The sequence below is a fragment of the Mus musculus genome, chromosome 4, assembly GCF_000001635.26.
Source record: "Mus musculus strain C57BL/6J chromosome 4, GRCm38.p6 C57BL/6J".
Lineage (NCBI taxonomy): Eukaryota > Metazoa > Chordata > Mammalia > Rodentia > Muridae > Mus > Mus musculus.
This window is the reverse complement of record NC_000070.6, coordinates 145,135,288-145,153,846: the sequence shown is the minus strand read 5'-3', so window position 1 is coordinate 145,153,846 and position 18,559 is coordinate 145,135,288. Positions and strand designations below refer to the sequence as shown.

Sequence of the window (18,559 nt, the reverse complement as noted above, 5' to 3'; positions counted from 1 at the left end):
CACACACACACACACACATATATATATATATATATATATACCTCATTTTATGTACTGTTTTTATTCTTTTGTCTTAAGCTATACATTTTTTGTAGTTAAACATTGCAGCGTAAGGTAGCACAAGAGTTTAATGTAAATACAAAAGGAAACTTGGTCTCTGGGTGTGTTAGGCTTCTTTAGTGCTCTGATTCTTCTAAGTGGGTCTGTGAGGGGTACAAGAAATGACATTTTCACCTTTGTATTCTGGATATGGACAGTTAGACCTAAGCAGTACAGCTACAGAATGAGAAACATTCTAGAGACTGTTCATTGCTGAAGAAGGTAATGCCCTTGAAAATGTGTATGGTTCTCAGAACATCCTTCACCATCTCATTTGAAATTTGGAGAGCCAGCTTCTGTTCTAATGTGCTAGATGTGCTCTTAACCCCTGGGCTGCATCCAGCCAGTCCTTCATTTCTGTGCTTAGTAAACAGTTCTTTTCTGTGCTTGGAATGAGCGTTCAGCTAGAATACTGTCTTGAGGCCCAAGAAAGCTGGGTCTATTACTAAAAGCCATGGAAGGGGCAGTCTGGCTTGGAAAACTAGCATCCATGGCTAAAAGAATGGACTGACTTACTGTTTACCATATCAGATACATTTTAAAGTATATTTATCTAGTATGTGTGTGTCCGCATGCATGCATGTTACAGTGCTGTGTCCAGAGGTCAGAGGACAACTTGTGGGAGTTGGTTTTCTCTTTCAGCCATGTGGGTTCCAGAGATCGAATTCAGGTCATCAGGCCTTTTTCATCCTTTGAGCTGTCTTTGCGCCTCACCATTTCATATTTTAAAGGTGCCAAGCAGAGCGTGCCATGAAAGTACCTTCTTTTCCCCTTGTAAACTTGTCTGTGTTTCTACTTGCTGTGCATGTGGGTCTCAGTCATAGACTCAGCTGCAAGGCCAACCGCCATCAGATCACCCGCAGGCTTTATTGTAGACACAGGAGACTTGGTCATCAGTAACGAACCAGGTGTCAGTGTTCATGCTGTCACTTCTGCTCTCTTCGGCCAGCCTTTCACATCCTGAACAATACCACCATCCAGTTTAAGCTGGAGAAGATCCCTATCGAGCGAGAATCTGAGCTGACTTTCTCCCTAAGTCCAGATGAGCTGGGGACGTCCAGCATCATGAAGATTGAAGGAAAGTTTGTCAACCCAGTTCAGGTAACCACACACAGGGTTGATTTTCAGTCTAGGGCAGTTCAGAGCCAATCAGACGTTATTCCTTGTCTGAGATGTCCAGATACATTTTAGGTTTGGGAACTGTTTATTTGGGAGGTTTGCAGAATCTTTATGGTTGAGCGTCTCTGATCACTAATTTGAAGTCTGAACTGATTTTAAGTTGGAAACCTTTTGAATGTTGTAGCTTTCAGGGGTATTTTGATTTCAGATTAGGAGGAATTTTCCTATATTTATTTGTTTGTGTGTGTTTATTTAAGCTTTATTTATTTTTATCTGTATGAGTGTTTTGTGTGCATGAATGGAGTGAATTGTGTAGTGCCTGGTGCCCAAGTAGGCCAGATGAGGGTGCCCAACTCTATGGAACTAGACCTATGGGTGTGGATGACGGTGAGCTGCTATGTGGGCTCAGGGAATTGAACCCAAGTCCTCTGCAACACCAGGTACTCTTAATCACTGAGCTATTTCTTCAGCCCAATGTGTATTCATTTTATATTTATAGTGTATATAGTACTCAGATTATAATGGTATATATTTTGGTACATTAAGTGTTGAAAGAAAATATGTAAATTCAAGGACATATCATCAGTGTACATTCATGTTGTTAATTTGCTCTAATAAACATTGAGCCTTGTCTAACTCTTTAGCCCAGGCTGACTCTGAATTCGTGGTCCTCTTGTCTCCACCTCCTAAGTGCTGGGATTACGCATATGCCCTGCTGCCCTCGGCAACATGGCATCCTTTGGTTGTACCATTTTGTCCCTGGAAATGGCTTTCTTCATGTGTCACAAAGAAACAAAGTAGATCTCTGGTTTCATTCCCCAGTGTGGATAGGGAATTACTACCTAAAAAGCCAGTTGCTCTTTCCCAGGAGAATGTAATTTTTATCCCACTTTGGACACACTTGGGATAGACTGTAGAACAATGTGATTATTCGAGCCATTGACAGATCCTTTCAACAGAGTAAAGTTAGGCTTGCCCTCTCTGAGTTGAGTTGGGCCAGTTAGGGTTGTGTGTGTGTGTGTGTGTGTGTGTGTGTGTGTGTGTGTGTGTATGTGTGTGTGTGTACATATGTATCCTTCTTCACAAGTAATTTCCTGATTTTACAGGACTAGAGGAAAGAGTAAGGTTATAAAATGAATGTTTTCAGAATCTTAGGACAGTGGCTCCTCTGTGAGGCTGTAGATGGTCACAAATTTGACTAGTATCAGTGGCTCGTAGGTGTGAGTCTTTAGGTAAGAAACCCTCCCCCAGCTCTCTTTGTCTTTTTTAAAATTAACTTTTGTATTCTGTATGTGTGGGTGTTTTATTTGCATGTGTGCCTAGTGCTCACAGAGGCCAGAAGAAGACATCACATCCCCTGGGACTGGAGTTACAGGTGGTTGAGAGTATGGGTGCTGGGAAGTGAACTTGGGTCCTCAATAAGACCATGTATTACTCTTAATTGCTGAGCCATCTCTCCAGGCACCCTTGTTCACTTTAATTGAGACAGGGTCTCATGCAGCCCAGGCTGGCCTCTAACTTGCCACGCTGCTGAGGATGGCCTTGAGTGTCTGATTCTCCTGCTTCTACCATCCAGTACTTGCCTTTTTTCTTTTTTTTTTTTTAAATGAAATAGTTTGGGGCAGGGAGCAGGTGAAATGATTTAGGTAAGCACTTTAGTGTTAAAAGTGTTTGCTTTGAAAACTTGGTAAACCAAGTTCCCTCTCCAGAACCTACTTAAGGAGGAAGAAGAAAATCAACTCCACAGTATTGTGCTATGACTTGTATACCTGCCAGAGCACGTGCATGTACATATATACACTGCACACAAGGATATAAACAATTTTTTAAAGGAAGCATTTTAAGGCAAATCTCAGGCTTTATTTCACTTCATCTTGTCTGTTTTGAATGTGTCTCTCTGAACACTTTGTCTTCCTATGTATCATGATGGTGTTTGACTCTCAGGAACGTCTTCACTCTGGTTTGCTTGCATCAGGTCCAAGCAGGCTCTGTAGCAGTTAGGTGCAGTATCTTTTAGGGCTCTCTGGATCTGCCCTGCCTCATCTGCCATGGTTTAATTCTGTGTGGAAACTGGCCAGTTGCCTACAGAGTGACCAACATGGTACCTTTGTCTTTCTGACCTGGAGCCAGTATTGCTGTGAACCACCCAGGCTTCCCTGGATTCTGGTCTTTCTTAGCTCTTCTTTTCTTTTGGCTAGAGCTTCCCAAGCAGGTGCTGTCAAGCACCTCCGGTTCCGTTGTGTCTGTCATACAAACGTCTGCATTTGATGAGGATGTGTGGGTGGCAAGAGCCTGATCGCTCACTTGTAAAATTCCCTGTCAGTCTTTTCTGTTGCTTCATTCCACTAATGAGCTCTGTGGGGATGAAGATTAAATTAGGGGTTATAGAACGGTCACTTTCCAAGTCTGTCAAAATTTCTGTACCCGAATTGCGATCCCTCTGTTAATTGCCCTTAATTAGTAAAAAAGATGTACTTGAAAATATTTTTAAATAAGAAATTCTAACTAAAAGAAAGTAAGAAGCCGGGGGTGCAGCTCAGTGACAGTGTTTGCCTATTGTGTTCTGGGTCCCACGCAAGTGCCAACAATGGAAACTGTAAGAGAGAAAGAAATATATAATTGCAGATATGCATAACTTTTGAAAAGTACTAACCGTTGTTTGTCCTGCTGACTGCTGATCTGCGGTAGTTTTAGAGTCTTGTTTTTCAGTCCCGTGCTGTGCCCACATTAGATGTTTGGAAGTCTCCTTGCTTTCTGCAGTTATTTTGTGTGGTTAGAAAGAGTGGCTATGTTGACTGTATCTAGGGAGTACTTGCTGCACATAGATGTGTGTAGATTATTCTACGTGTGGCTAGGGAGAGCTTTGTAAACAGAAGTGAGAAGGAAAAAGAAAGGACAGGAAAGAAATGATGGTCCTTGATGCCAACTAACTTAGAGCCTTTTGGTAAACATAGAAATACCAGCTGAGAATTGAGGGTCTGTGGGATGACAATAGAGTTGGAGGGAGCTGGTGAGATGGCTCAGTCGCTAGGGCTCTTATGCTCTTCTAGAGGACCTGAGCTCAGTTCCCAGCATCCATGTCAGGGAGCTGTCAGCTGCCTTTAACGTTCCTGGGGGTCTGTGTGGGGGTGGAGCCTGGCTCTTCTAACCTCCATGGGCACTTGTACCCATGTGTACCCCCAAACCCCTTGTGCATGCCCCCACCCCCACTTTCCATACACAAAATTACAAATACATTTTAAATGGTTCTGGAGTAACGGGCTGTTCCCTTTGAATGCAGGTGGTGTTAGCCAAGCACGTGTACGAGCAGGTGTTACAGACGATGGACAACCTCGTGTACAGTGAAGATCTGAATAAGTTTGCAGCCAGTGCCCCGACCTCCCCCTGCCCTAACTCTCCCCTGCCCCAACTCAGTTCCTGTGGAGAACCTTGTGTGGAGAAGAAGGAGAATGGATTGTTCAGCCACTCCAGCTTTTCTAGCACTTCTCAGAAGTCCTTGTCTGTGAAGGAAGCCAAGGCCTTCACTCAGATTCAAGCCAACTTCTGTATATCAGAGTTGCAGGTTCAGCTGAGCGGTGACCTGACTTTGGGGGCCCAAGGGCTTGTGAGCTTAAAATTTCAGGATTTTGAGGTGGAGTTCAGTAAAGACCATCCACAGACCTTATCCATCCAGATCGCCCTGCGTTCACTCCTCATGGAAGACTTACTGGAGAAGAATCCAGACTCTAAGTACAAGAGCCTGATGGTGTCTCGAGGGGCTCCCAAGCCATCTAGCTTAGCACAGAAGGAATATCTCTCTCAGTCTTGCCCTTCGGTATCCAGTGTGGAGTATCCTGACATGCCCCGGTCTCTCCCTTCCCACATGGAGGAAGCACCCAACGTCTTCCAGTTGTATCAAAGACCCATTTCCACATGTCGGAAAAAGCCAAAGGAAGCCCAGGACAAGAGCTACCCCCAGACTCCACCCCCTTCTCCCTCAGTGGATGAGCCCAATATGCTTGTTGGGAAGAGTAAATTTGATGATTCCTTGGTCCACATCAATATATTCTTGGTGGATAAAAAGCATCCAGAGTTCTCTTCCAGTTACGGTCGCATTAATCGAAGCATCGACGTTGACTTTAACTGCTTGGATGTGTTGATCACCCTGCAAACCTGGGTGGTGATACTAGACTTTTTTGGGATTGGGTCCACTGCAGACAACCATGCGATGAAAGTGCCCCCTGAAGGCCTTCTCCAGAACGTGAAGGCAGAGTCCAGTGCTTCTATGGAGTCTGAGCATCAGGAGCCAGTGAACTCCAAGCTGGACCTCAAGGTATCGTTACACTCTGAGGATGAGTTTGAATCATATCTAAATTATAAGCACTTTACATTTGTCCTTGAAAAGAGCTCTGATTGGCAGAGGGCTGTGTAGTCTCTGCCTGGCTGTTGAGAAATAGAGACTTGAGTGATGTCAGTGTCTTAGGAAGGGTTTTGTTATAAAGCCCATCTGGAGGCAGAGAGAATTATGTAGTTTAAGCAGCTTGTCCTTCCCCCGGCCATATTATTCCAGGGAATCCTTTTTGCTTCTCTAGCCCGTTTCCTCATCATCCATGTTTTATGACGATGTGAGGTCCATATGCAAAACACCTAGCCAAGTGTCCAGTGTGTGGTAGCAGCTTCTACTACCCAGCTTCTGTGTGAGGCTTTCTTGTTAGCTCCTCACCCTCTCACAGCATTCTTGGCGTTGGCTGGACTTGCTGTAACAAATGCAGTGTGGTCATAGAATGCAGTGTGCAGTTAGATTGCCTGCTAGAATCCTGACTCTTGCACTGCAGCTGTGGCCCTGGGTGGATCAGGGAACCTCTTCCCTTTCAGGGTTTTTATCTGTAAACTGGGCAGTATGCAGCAGTGCCTATAGAGAGGGTGGTCCCAAGCTTTAGATGAGATTATTGTGAGGCCCTCCACCTAACAAGCATCCACTGTAACACTGGTTGCTGTTACAGTTTTTATTTTGATGTGGACTTTTATGGTTGTAACTTAACCTTGATATTCATAGTGTAAATATTTAAAAAAAAAAAAAAGAAGAGGTAGCAAATAGACAGCCTGTCATTTATGATGGGACAGCAGGTAGGTACACAGAGTTAACCAGCTGGGGCTATACAGGTCTGTTGATAAGAGCACCTACCCGTCAGAGTCCTGACATCTGTGCAGCAGCAGCAGCTGGTAACTTCTGTGTGCCTGGGGAGGAAGGTCTGCATCTGTGTACCTTGGAACATTCAGCCTTGCAAGCACTGTTGGAGCAGCCAGGAAGGGAACTCTGTTACCCCATGCTGGTGGTGTTTTGCTTCTCTACCCTACAGCAGCCTTCACTCCTCTAGAAGCAGGAAGCCTGGGAGGAGAGATGGGGGGAAAAGCCAGTTCTGCCTCTTACTCACTGGTGGGGGTGGGGGTGGGGTGGGAAGGTGGCGAGCACACTGCTTGGCTGTGCTCTGAGGCTCTGGGGCGTGGGGCCTGTCAAGGTGACTTTCCGGAAGTGGCACTGGTCAGTTATTCTCTGGCTGGATTTGGTATGTTACTCAAGTGACTTTGTTCTCTGTGCCTATGGAGCTGTGCCTCAGCAATCCTTCCCTGCTCTGAGTGATGTGGTGTGCTCCTGAGGGCTTTCCATACAACGCTGTAGGAGAACGGGACTAGATAAAAGCTCCTTAACAATGCAGTTTTTCAATGCACAAGAATTTTTGAGCATTTTTATTATGATGGATTTCTCGTATATCACAGAGGAAATGTGTCACGAACCTCAATATTCCCAACACGATAATCCATCACCTTTGTTTCTTTTCTTCACTGAAGTCTTTTAAAGCAAATTCTAGGGCTGGTCAGATGGTTCAGTGGGTAGAGGTGTCTGCTGTCAAGCCTGATAGAAGGAAAGAACTGACTCCTAAAAGTTGTCCTCTGACCTCTACTTGTGGGCACATGCATGCCTGCACACCATACAAATAAATAAATGTTAATAAAATTAAGGCTAATTAATGAGACTATCTAAAAAACAGAAATAAAAAAAAGTATACACTTACACCCCCACATTTGTTTCTAGGAAAAAAATGGGTATTTTTCTTACATAACCATAGTCATTGTCCCTCTCACTACATTGACAGTCATGCCTTGGTGTTATGCAAAACTATCAGGCCACACTCAGATTTCCAGAATGTTGCACAAATGCCTTTGTCTGGATGGAATATGGAGGCGTGAATAGTTTGAGAGATTTCAGGCCTTCCCTTTGGCCTCTGCAGTGCTAGGCTTCCTGCGGTGAGTTTTCTCAGCTATGGAATAAGAAGAAGTCAGTAAACCAACAGTGAACTCTGAGGCAGGCAGTGTTCCATTTGCTACTGTTACTTCAGTCTCTTGGGTGCAAAGTGAGCCGTCCCTCCTGGTCTCCATAGCCATTTGGGCTCCTCCTTCCCCATGACTTCAGCCTGCCTCTGGGATTAGGAGTAGGTGGATCAGATTCAGGTGCACCCAAGTGGCAAGTGCTTCTTGTTACTCTTGAGTCAGGAGGCAGAGGACAGCTGGTTCTTTCTCAGTGATGTGAAGGTGCCATGCCATGAAGTAGGTTTGGGAAGCAACATCTGGGGTCATTCCCACAAAGCATTTTTAGACCTAGGGTGTCTGCTCATTGGAGATTTGATGCCTAGGGATTTTATTTTGCCTTTTTTGGGCTCCTGATGTCTTGTGATCCTTCTGTGGTCCCTGTCGGGAATGAGAACATCTCTGCTTAAGGTCCTGCTCTGACAACAATGTTCCTTCCACTTGCTTGCCCTTTATGCTACTTTCCCTTCCTTCTGCCTTTGTTTTCCTTTTTTCCTCTTGGAGTTTCTTACCCTGGCAAATCCTGAGCCCCTACTCTGTGCAGACTTCGAGGAGAAGGATGCTGGCATACCTATCCTCCCATCTCCTGCGCCTTTCTTCTCAGTGCCCAGTCCCTAGGGCAGAAGAGCTAGGGGCTGATGACATAATAGTATTTTCAGTAGTTGGAGTTACATTAGTGTAATGAAGCTTCTGTTAGAGAATTCCATCCCTGAGACAGAGGTCTCTGTTTCTGTCCTCCTCAAGTCCAATTGCTAAATATGGGTCAAAGGCATTAGGCAGGATTTTTATCATTTGCCTACATAGATTTTATAGATGAGACCTGATTTTTACAAATCTATGAGTCATTATAGAACTGTGCAGTGCAAGATGGGAAACCTTGTTTTTGTACCATGTAACATTTCACCATCCACAGAAGAATATAGAGGAGATCTGGCAGGATCTGAAATTGGAATTCCTTCCTCATGTGCTCCATCAGCAGATCTGCTTTGGGGGATAAATGAAATTAGCATCTTGTAAGGTTTGGGCTAGTGAGGTAGCTCAGCAGGTATAAATAAGTAAGTGCCTGCTAGCAAGCTCGGCCATCTGAGTTTGGATTGCCAGGACCCACACAGTGGGAGAAGTAGGAGAGAACATTCATTCCTACAGATTGTCCTCTGACCTCCATATACTTCTACAAGCCCAGATATACAGGTGCACGTGTGGACGCATGCATGCACAAAGGCTTGCGCGTGTTTGTGAACACACACACACACACACACACACACACACACACACACACATTGAATAAATAAATAATGTTTGCCTTCAACTTTCCCAGCCTGTTGCCCTTGTTACCCATTCTGCCCTGCTGTTTCTTGTTCCTCTCAGTAACTTACCTTTTGCATTGTGTCTTGTATCCTAGGTTCATTCACTTTCTCTTGTGCTAAGTAAAGCCACCAGTGAGCTTGCTAAAGCAAATGTGTCCAAATTAATGGCACACATGGAGATGATTGGTAAGTGGGACTAAATCAAGCACTCATGATCTAGTAAGTATTCAAACATTCAGGACAAAGTGATTTGTGCTCACACACCAAGTAAGGTATACAACTATGGCTTGATTGTGGGAATTGCTAAGACTATCATTTATAGTGCTGGTCTACAAACCCGGGCCTTGGGATCAGCATTGCCTGTTACAAAGGCAGGTGACTGGACCAACTTCCTCCCTGCTTCTCTCCCGTCTCGTCCCAAGAGACTTCTGAAGGTTGTATGGGCTCCTAGCATTCTCTCTGTGTAGGGTAACCAGGTAAATTTTTGTTCAAATTGGGATAGTTTTGAGAGTGAAGTGGATAGCTATCTATGATCAGGAAGACAGGCAGGTCAAAGGGCTGTCTGTGAGAAAATGAGACAAGCTCATTCTGTTTGCCAAGACAGAGTATAGTGTTGTACAGCAGGGCATTGCAGCAAAGCTGGCTCCTTTCTGGCAGGTGTTTGCAGGTTGGAATTCTTCCTGGAGCATCGTGTTGTAAGTAGTAGGGTGTATGCAGCACAAGCCTAAATACTGCTCCTTCCTTAAGGAATGTGTAATGCAGTAGTGAACATTAAGATGCTGATGCCATCACGATATCAGGAATACCATTTAGAGATGAAATGGACTAATTTAGAGGTCTCATGGTCTGATATTAGCATTCTAAAAAGTGGTCTTTAACTGGGAGAAGCATGGCATTTTTGTTAGACGACATTAGGAATCAAAATATATGTATGTCATGAGTCCCTGGGGAGCTGCTCTGGCCTGCCAGAGGTATATACCTTGGCGAGCATAGTGTCAGCTGGGTAATGTTGTTATTGCTCTTTTCCTCTTTAGTAGCTAGCCTAGAACTTCCATGCAGAATAGTCTGATCTCCAACTCAGGGAGCCACTGTACCCCAACTCCCACCCCCAAGAAGGATTGTTTTACGCACCTGTTCTAGTAGCATGTGCCTCAGTACCTATCTCCATGCTCTCACCCCAGAAGTGTGCTCGCCCAGCTACCAAGCACACTAAATCCGCTGTGTGTCAGCACCGTTGTATTTTCTTCCTTTATCAAGTCATTCCAGGCCCACTCCATGCTGCCTGAGCAGCTGACACAAACACTTCCTCATTCTCTTATATTCTTAGTTCAACACATAGACCCTGTGTTGGCTCCCTCTGGTCTCAGAATCCTGCTTCTGTAAGTCGGCAGTCCTTTTAGTTTAATTCCTTTCTTGCACCCCTAGGATGCAGTGTTGCTGGCTTGTGTACATGATGTTGTTGTTGTTTAGACTTGTTCAACTCGTTTAAACTTTGTTATTGAAATAGCATATGAAATGTTTTCCTGGTGTCTTGGCATCTGAAAATTTACTTCTGACACTTATTTTGATTAAAAAAAAAGATGGAAGTTGGAGGCATGTGCATATCATTTTAATTCAGATGAATTAAGGGATTTCAGAAAAGGTCCATAATAACATGTTCTGATTTCGACACATGTAGAAGGAGACCTGGCCTTGCAGGGAAGCATCGGGAGCCTGTCTCTGAGTGACCTCACGCCACATGGAGACTTCTACAGAGAACGCTTCACCACAAGTGGAGAGGAAGCTCTCATCTTCCAGACTTTCAAGTAAAGCATGCACCTCTGCTCTAGCTGTGTGTCAGGATCACTGCTGTAAAGCACGCACCTCTGCTCTAGCTGTGTGTCCTCATCACTGCTGTAAAGCATGCACCTCTGCTCTAGCTGTGTGTCCTCATCACTGCTGTAAAGCATGCACCTCTGCTCTAGCTGTGTGTCCTCATCACTGCTGTAAAGCATGCACCTCTGCTCTAGCTGTGTGTCCTCATCACTGCTGTTTGAAGTTCTTTATCAACATTGTTTTACATTTGTATCTCTGTGTCTTCCACAGTGGACAACTTGCAGGGTTGGTTCTCTGCTTATGTCCTGTGGGATCTGGGGATTGAACCCAGGTCTTGAAGCTTGATGGAAAGTGCCTTTATCCACTGAATTGTCTTGCCAGCTTACTGTTTAAAATTCTTATTGATTAAACAATGGGAAAAAATTTACTTTTTAAAGTAAAATTCAAAAGATCTAGCTTGTGAGGACTCCTGATTTATATAGAATTTTAATAAAAAAGATTTGTGTTGGAGATTATTTAGTGCCATATGAGTATGGAATAGGATTGACATAATCCCAGTTATCAGAAGACCAAGACTCTGTCAGCTCTATCCAACTTGCTGTATGACCCAAAGCAAGTCACTTAATCTCTGTGTGCCACTTTTCCTATGTCAGTAATGGGGGCAATCTCCAAGCTTCCACACAGCACTGAGTGTCCTGGCATGATTTTAGTCTGAGAGCACTACTCATGCTGAGTAATAAGAGGGTGCTGGTTTTGCTAATAAATATGACTTGTATCATGTTCCTTGTTGGGTTTTAGAGGGTATCTTTTGGGCCTGTTTATTTTAAAGAATGGTTTCCTGCATGAGGTGTTCAGCTTTCTTGAGAGGTATTAGAGAATGCATATTCTTATATAAGGTTCTCACCTCACTTTCAGTGTTCTATTAGTGCTGAGAAAAGTGGTTCCAGAAAAACCGTCTGTGGGCAGAGGATGTAGCTTAGCAGTAGCCATCCTTGCTAGCATGTATAAAACTCTGGGTCCAGTTTCCCTTGCCTCCCTCTCCACCAGGTCTCAGAACTCCTCACTGTATAGTTACTGTTCTCTCCGGAGAATTAGCTTTCAGCTTAGATTGACTGGTTTATTTTATATATCACAATGACATGAGTCTACAATAAATGAGACAATGTGAACTCTTAATTTTCTGCTTGGCACAAGAGTGCATTCCTTAGTAAATATGAATTCCCCCCCCCCCCTTTACCATGGCATCTTGGCCCATTAGATCCCAAGTGACTGTAAAAGTCACTGTTCATCTTTGAATCACACTTGACATTACAGTCTACATTTCACTGACAAAAGGGCAGTGAAAACCCCTCTCTGTTTTTAGAAGCCCCCTTTCCCCAGAAGCAGTAGTTCTGCTGCCTCCATTTCTCCAGGGCTTTTAAAATTACTTCCCAAACTCATATTGTCACAGTCTCTGCCAGGAACAACTGCAGCCCTTAAGGCAGGAATGGAGGTGCTGTGCAAGACCAGCTTAGGTTTGTTCTGGTAATGTGAGTTTTATGTTCAGTGTTACCCACTCTTGGTTGCCTTTCTACCACACCACACTTTGTTTAATGTCCTTAGCACAGTATGAAAAATTATTAACAGGCTTGCTTTTGGGGCTTTCTATTTTAATAGCTAAAGCTTTTTGGAGGGGAAGCCCTTAAATCAACCTTAGTTTTCTTTTAATACTCCAATCTTTATTTGTCTCAATTTCCAGATATGGGCAGCCAGACCCTCTGCTTCAGAGAGAGCATGACATTCGTGTGAGCCTCCAGATGGCCTCAGTGCAGTATGTGCACACGCAGCGCTTTCAGGCCGAGGTGGTGGCCTTCATTCAACACTTCACTCAGCTGCAAGATATCTTAGGGCGCCAGCGAGCTGCTATCGAGGGTCAGACGGTGGGTAGCATCATATCTCCAGGTTGCCTTTCCAATTTGATCTATGGAACTTAAAAAAAAAAGTTCTCTTTTTATTGAAAATAGGTTTTATTCTTATAATATATTCTGATTATGGATTCCCCTTTCCCAGCTTGTCTCAGTTCCTCTCCTGTCGCCTCCCATCCAGATCCACACCCTTTCTGTAGTTAGAAAACAAGCAGGCATCTAAGGAATAACAGTAAAATAAAAGAATGTGAGGGGTGCGTGTATGTGTGTGCCTGCTTGCTTATATGGGCAGGTGGGATCAGAGGTTGGCATTGGGTATCTTAATACTGAATGGGAGGATAGGGTCCCTCAAGCTTTCTGCTACATGGTGTTCTAGTTTCAATTCTGTTGCTCTGATAAAGTACCCTGGGAAAAGTGGCTTAGGGAAGAAAGGGTTTATTGACACATAATTCCAGGTTACAGTCCATCATAGCGGGGAAGTCACTGCAGCTGGAGCTTTTTGCACCTGGTCACATTCCATTGTAGTCCAGAGCAGAGAGAAATGAATGAATGCATGCATGCAAGCTAACTTGCTTGCTCGCTCAGCTCGATTTCTCCATTCTTACATAGCTCCAGGTCCTCTGCCTAGGTAATACTGGGTGGAGTCCTCCCATATCAGTTTAGATGTCCCCTACCCTGCCTCCCCACATACCCACAGGCCCACCCAGTGTAAAGATTCCCTCACTGAGACTCTGTGCTTCTAGACAGTATCAAGTTTACAATGAAATCTGACCAACACATGTAGGTTCTGGAGATCCAAATTTATATCCTCATGCTTACATAGCCAATACTGTAAAGATTAAGCTACTTTCAGAGTCCTGATCAATAGTACTTTAAATATTGTTTATGATATTTGGTTATGTGAGTGGGTATATGTCGCATCCTTAATGCTTTGATCATTTCCCCCCTCTTTGTTGCTGGTCATAGACTCCAGGCCTTACACTGCTGGCCCCTTTCCTATCAGACCTTGTTTTGTGAGGCATTGTCTTACTGTGTAAGCCAGGCTGGATTTTACTCACTCTGTCAATTAAGCTGGCCTTAGATGTGTAATCCAACTGCCGTAGCTCAACCATTGGAATTATAGGCCTGTGTGATGTTGCCTAGATATTCTTCCTGTTGTAAAAGTTATTTTAAAAAAATATTTATTTCCTTTGAGAATTTTGTACATGTATGCAATGTATTTTTATCATTAATACCCCTACTTCTCCCCTCAAGCTCTTTAGTCACCCGCTCAATTTCCTCTTTTGTTTTGAATAATCCACTGAGCCCAGATAGCTGCTCATGTAAACATGGTTGTTGGGATTATACTAGAGCATGGGCAACCCACCAGTGGCTACATTCTGAAAGAAAATGACACTCCCAGTGTATGTTAGTGGGATGATAGTAACAAGAAAACAAGCTAGCGGGTTATGATGATATTCGGCGAGATAGTGTGGGTGGGCATATAAAGTGTTGGCTCAGCATTTAAAAGCATGTGCATAAAGGCCTGATGTCCTGAGTTTGATCCATAGAATCCGATTAAAGGTGAAAGGAGAGAACCAACTCCATAGAGTTGTCCTTTGACCTTTGCATGTGTGACATAGATTGCATGCCCCCTCCCTAACACACGTACCACACACACATATTAAATAAATTAAAAAGTTTAAAGAGTCTTTTTGTGGGTGTAGCTCACTAACAGCACTAGATTCAATCCTTATAATGCTCCCCCACCTCCAAAAAACCTCTTTGTACTGAAATGTTGCACTTTTCTCTTCAAAAAGTAGCATAGATGGCTCAGTGACTAAGAGCATTGGCTGCTCGTGCAGAGCACCCAGTTTTGGTTCCCAGCACCCATATGGTGGCTCACTACTGTCTGTAGCTCCATTTCCAGGGAATCCTATGCCCTCTTTTTCTTCCCAGACACGAGGTACTCATATAGTGCACATATGTATATTTAGGAAAACACACATATGCATAAAATAAATGGTTTGCCAGGCACTTTTAATCCTAGTACGTGAGAGGGAGAGGCAGGTAGATCTCTGAGTTCGAGGTCAGCCTGGTTTACAGAGCAAGTTCTAGGACAACTAGGGCCACACAGAGACCTGTCTTGAAATAACAAAACAAAACGAAAAAACCCAATTTAACCAACGAACCAGAAAGTAAAAAAGGAAAAAGCAGCTTAGGCCTGGTAAGACTGCTGAGATGATAAGAGTACTTGTTACCTTGGTTTATGCGTGTAAAATTATTTTCTAATTTCTTTTATAATTTATTCTCTAATATGTAGGTTACTTAGAAATATGAAATTTAATTTCCAAATATTTGAGGACTTTGCATTATCAGTTTGTTTCTGATTCTAATTTACTTTGGTGGCACAAATAAACTCTCACGTTCTTTAATTGCTATGTACATTTATGAAATTTTTTTGGACTCTGCAGGGCCAATTATAAAATTGGAGAATTAACTGAACCTCCAGACACTTTTCTTTCTTACCAGGTGAGGGACCAGGCCCAGCGCTGCTCGCGGATTCTTCTGGATATCGAGGCCGGTGCCCCTGTGCTTCTCATCCCAGAAAGTTCCAGATCAAATAACCTGATAGTAGCAAATCTGGGCAAGTTGAAAGTGAAGAACAAATTTCTCTTTGCTGGTTTTCCTGGGACTTTCTCCTTACAGGATAAGGTGAGCCATCAGTGTCCGTGTCTATTCAGTTTAATTCTCATTTGAATATGAACGAAAATTCCCTAGTCTACTGCACAGGGACTTTTGGTACTTCTGAGGCCCTGTGGCTGGGAGATTTCTTTAGCATTTTTATCGACATTTCAATAACCCTTTCAACTGAAATAGTGTTAAGTTGTAATCCTCATTAACTGTAATTAATTGTTTGAGCCAACATCCCCGTGGGACCAGCCTTCCCTCTGTCACAGTGATCTACATGTATAAAAGTATTTCTGGGCTGGTGAGATCACTCAGTGGGTAAAAAGACTTGCCACCAAGTCTGACCATTGAGTTCAGTCCCTGGAACTATAGTAGAAGGAGAGAATGGACCCCCAAAATTAGATACTTTCAGATACTCACATGTACTCCTATTCACATACACACATCATGTACTTACACTGTAATAGTAAATTTTTTTTAAAAAGGCATTCCTTTCTAGATGAGCTGTTTTCATGATTTGATCCTGTTTTTATCTGCAGACACTGAATATCTTAGTGGTAAAATGTTAGATCATGCCCTACTCTGCATTTTAAAATAACCTGGGCATTTGTTTCTTACCATGTTTGGAGGTGTTCAGGGTCAGCATGAGATTTGCCAGCATTTTCACTCTGTATTTGGGAAGGCTAGGACTCTGAGCATGAGCAGCCAGAGAACTCTAGAGCTGAGCTCGGAGGCACTCCTAGGCACTGGTGTCTGCCTTGTAGGAGTCTGAGTGGCATTTCTAGATAGCAGAGATGCCATCATTCTCGCGACATGCTCTCCCCACTCCTTGCTAGTCTCCAGCCTTCATGTACTCTATTGAGTACAAACTCATCATTGTGTGTGGCTATAGGACTTCCTGGAATCCCCACCTGCAGTGCCTGTTTGTTTCCCTGCTAGGAAAAGAGATAAGCCTTGAGGAGTTGAGATCAACCTTGATTGTAAGCTCATCAGAACAATGAAGATAGTAGTAAAGAGCCGACCATTGTTGATCTGTCATTGGTGCTAAAGTCTCTGTTTCTTCATAGCACTTCTGGCACTAGCTATGTAGGGCCTTCCCTACATCATTTTCTAACTGTAGTAACCTGCTGGGCATGCTCCAAGTGGTATAGCTACCTGCAGTTAGGAAGCTTGGGCCTACTTCGGACACCAGCCACAGGTCCAGGTGTCTCTTGTTTCTGACTAACCAGCAACAGCTTAGGGGTTCACACAGTCCCCTCCCTCAGATCCAGTAAGTCGATGTAAAAGCCTGTTGAACTCAGGGGAAGCAGGTTCACTAGCTCATTACAGAGCTGCAAGAGGAGAACAAGGATGTCCCAGGGTCAGGGGCAGTGGGACCTCTTTTGCATGCATTAGAGTTCCATCTTCTCTTGTGCACACTGGGCAACTGTGAGTCCAGTGTGCATGCTTTATTGAGGAGCTCCATAGCGCTTATGATTGCAGTTTGTCTCTAGCCCCTCTCCCTCTCTGGAGGTGTAGGGAGTGTGATGGGAATTGACAGTGAGTTCTTTGGAATGTGTCAGTAATAGATCTTTATTTTGAGATCACACTAAGTGTGAGACAGGAGGTAAACTGTAGTCAGAAATGGTAATCTAGTTCTGCAGCAGTGTTTTGTTTCTCTCCCCTCCCAGGAAAGGGAATGAGCTCATTTCTATGCCATGTGAGTCTGTATAAGGGCAGACAAGTGTGCTCTAAAGTTAGCTGTGGATGAAGAATTGCCAAACTACTGCAAGACATTTTTACAAAAAGATTCCAATTTTTGTTAAGCCAAATCACAGTACGGATTTTAATGACAAAATTTTTCTTGTCTTTGTTTTTGAGGATTTGATTTTAGGTGGCAGTACCTACAAAGATTGCCTTTTCTTCAAGGTATATGTGGTTGTGTTCTCTCTCTCTCTCTCTCTCTCTCTCTCTCTCTCTCTCTCTCTCTCTCTCTCTCCTCTCTCTCTCTGTTATTCTGAATAAAACAAAACATCTTTATGGGATTCAGTAGTCAGTTCACATTCATGTACTTAAAACAAAACAAATGAAGCCCCTAAATGCTGACCGTTTGAAATACTTTGCTGTATGCAAAGCCTGCTTTATTACTTTTTGTGTGGCTGCTTTAGGGGAGTTACTTCTTGCCTGTATAGGAAAGCTTTACTTAAGGCCTGTATTAAAGGTCTTTTTAGTTCTGGCTAGTACTTCTTGAATGACCTCACTTTATATTCAGAAATCCCAGGAAAGCTGCTGTGTTACAGACTCCTGGGTTGTTTAGTGGAATTCCATAAGGCTGTGTGGCATGTGTCTTTTGTCTAGATCCCTGTGATCTGGTGTACTTAGCATGCAGTTCAGCTCATCTGACCTCAGTGCTGATGGATGGTTTCTGAGTTGATACTTTTTTCTTATGCTCTGCATTTATACTTGTCTGTTGATGTTCTTGCCCATGTGGGGTGTGTCTACTGCAATGTCCAGTGGCCCAAGAACAGCAAATACTCCTGACTTGGCACATGTAGATCCCTGGAGCACTGGTGCCCTCTGCCCCAAGGTTTTATGGCTCCTACATGTGGGACAGTTTCCTCTGAAACCTGTTTTACTGAGGATATGTTTGGATTCTGGCATATGTTTGTCTTTTCTTTTTCTCAACCATAGCTTCTGCTTAAACCATAATTTCTAAGTCAGAGTCATTCAAAAGCTTGGGGTTGATCTCCTCAAGCTATTGATTTATTTAAACTAACTGCAGAGAGGATGTAGATGTAAGTCAAATAAAAGAGTAACAAACTCTCTGGAGTTTAAGTATACCGTACCGAGGCACTTTTACTGTGGAAACATTTAAATGATAGCATTTACCTAGTAATGCTCCTTAGACAAATGCAGGAAGTTTGCACTACTGATCGTTTTGATTACTGCTCAGAAAGCAGAGGCTGTGGCTTTTCAACTTTTTCAAAGCTGAGGAGTCAGCTTTGCTGCAGCCCCAGAGAGCCACACTTTTCATACTCCTAGGAATGGTACCTGTGATGGGCGAGAAGGGGCTGTCTCACCATGCAGAAGCCACACACAGACAGGCCTCTGAGGGGTCATGCAGACCCAGGGAAGTTGAAAACACCAATGACTAGTTGACTCTGGAATCAACTTTTCCACTTGCAATCAGCCAAAGCACTCAGCGAGAAAGAGGACGGTCTTTTCAAGAGAATCCCAAGGTTGGCTTTACTCTGTATGAGCAGAAATCTGACATGGGTGGCTAGCCTCCTTTGTTTGCCTTTGGTTTCATTTCTATGATTA

The 18,559-nt window shown here is 43.6% G+C and overlaps 1 protein-coding gene across 15 annotated transcripts in view; it reads left to right on the top strand.

Moving 5' to 3' along the window:
• Nucleotides 1-18,559, top strand: part of Vps13d (vacuolar protein sorting 13D) — a 323,993-nt gene that overhangs the window by 41,191 nt on the left and 264,243 nt on the right. For all 15 annotated transcript variants that reach the window (XR_003954929.1, XR_003954931.1, XR_881424.3 and 12 more), the window contains 6 exons: nt 1,049-1,200; nt 4,499-5,530; nt 8,966-9,056; nt 10,549-10,675; nt 12,424-12,604; nt 15,101-15,283. Coding sequence is in view for 7 of the 15 variants with exons in the window: in NM_001276465.1 (NP_001263394.1) it covers nt 1,049-1,200; nt 4,499-5,530; nt 8,966-9,056; nt 10,549-10,675; nt 12,424-12,604; nt 15,101-15,283 (1,766 nt within the window). In the remaining 8 variants the exon portion in view is untranslated. The remainder of the gene's footprint in view (nt 1-1,048; nt 1,201-4,498; nt 5,531-8,965; nt 9,057-10,548; nt 10,676-12,423; nt 12,605-15,100; nt 15,284-18,559) is intronic.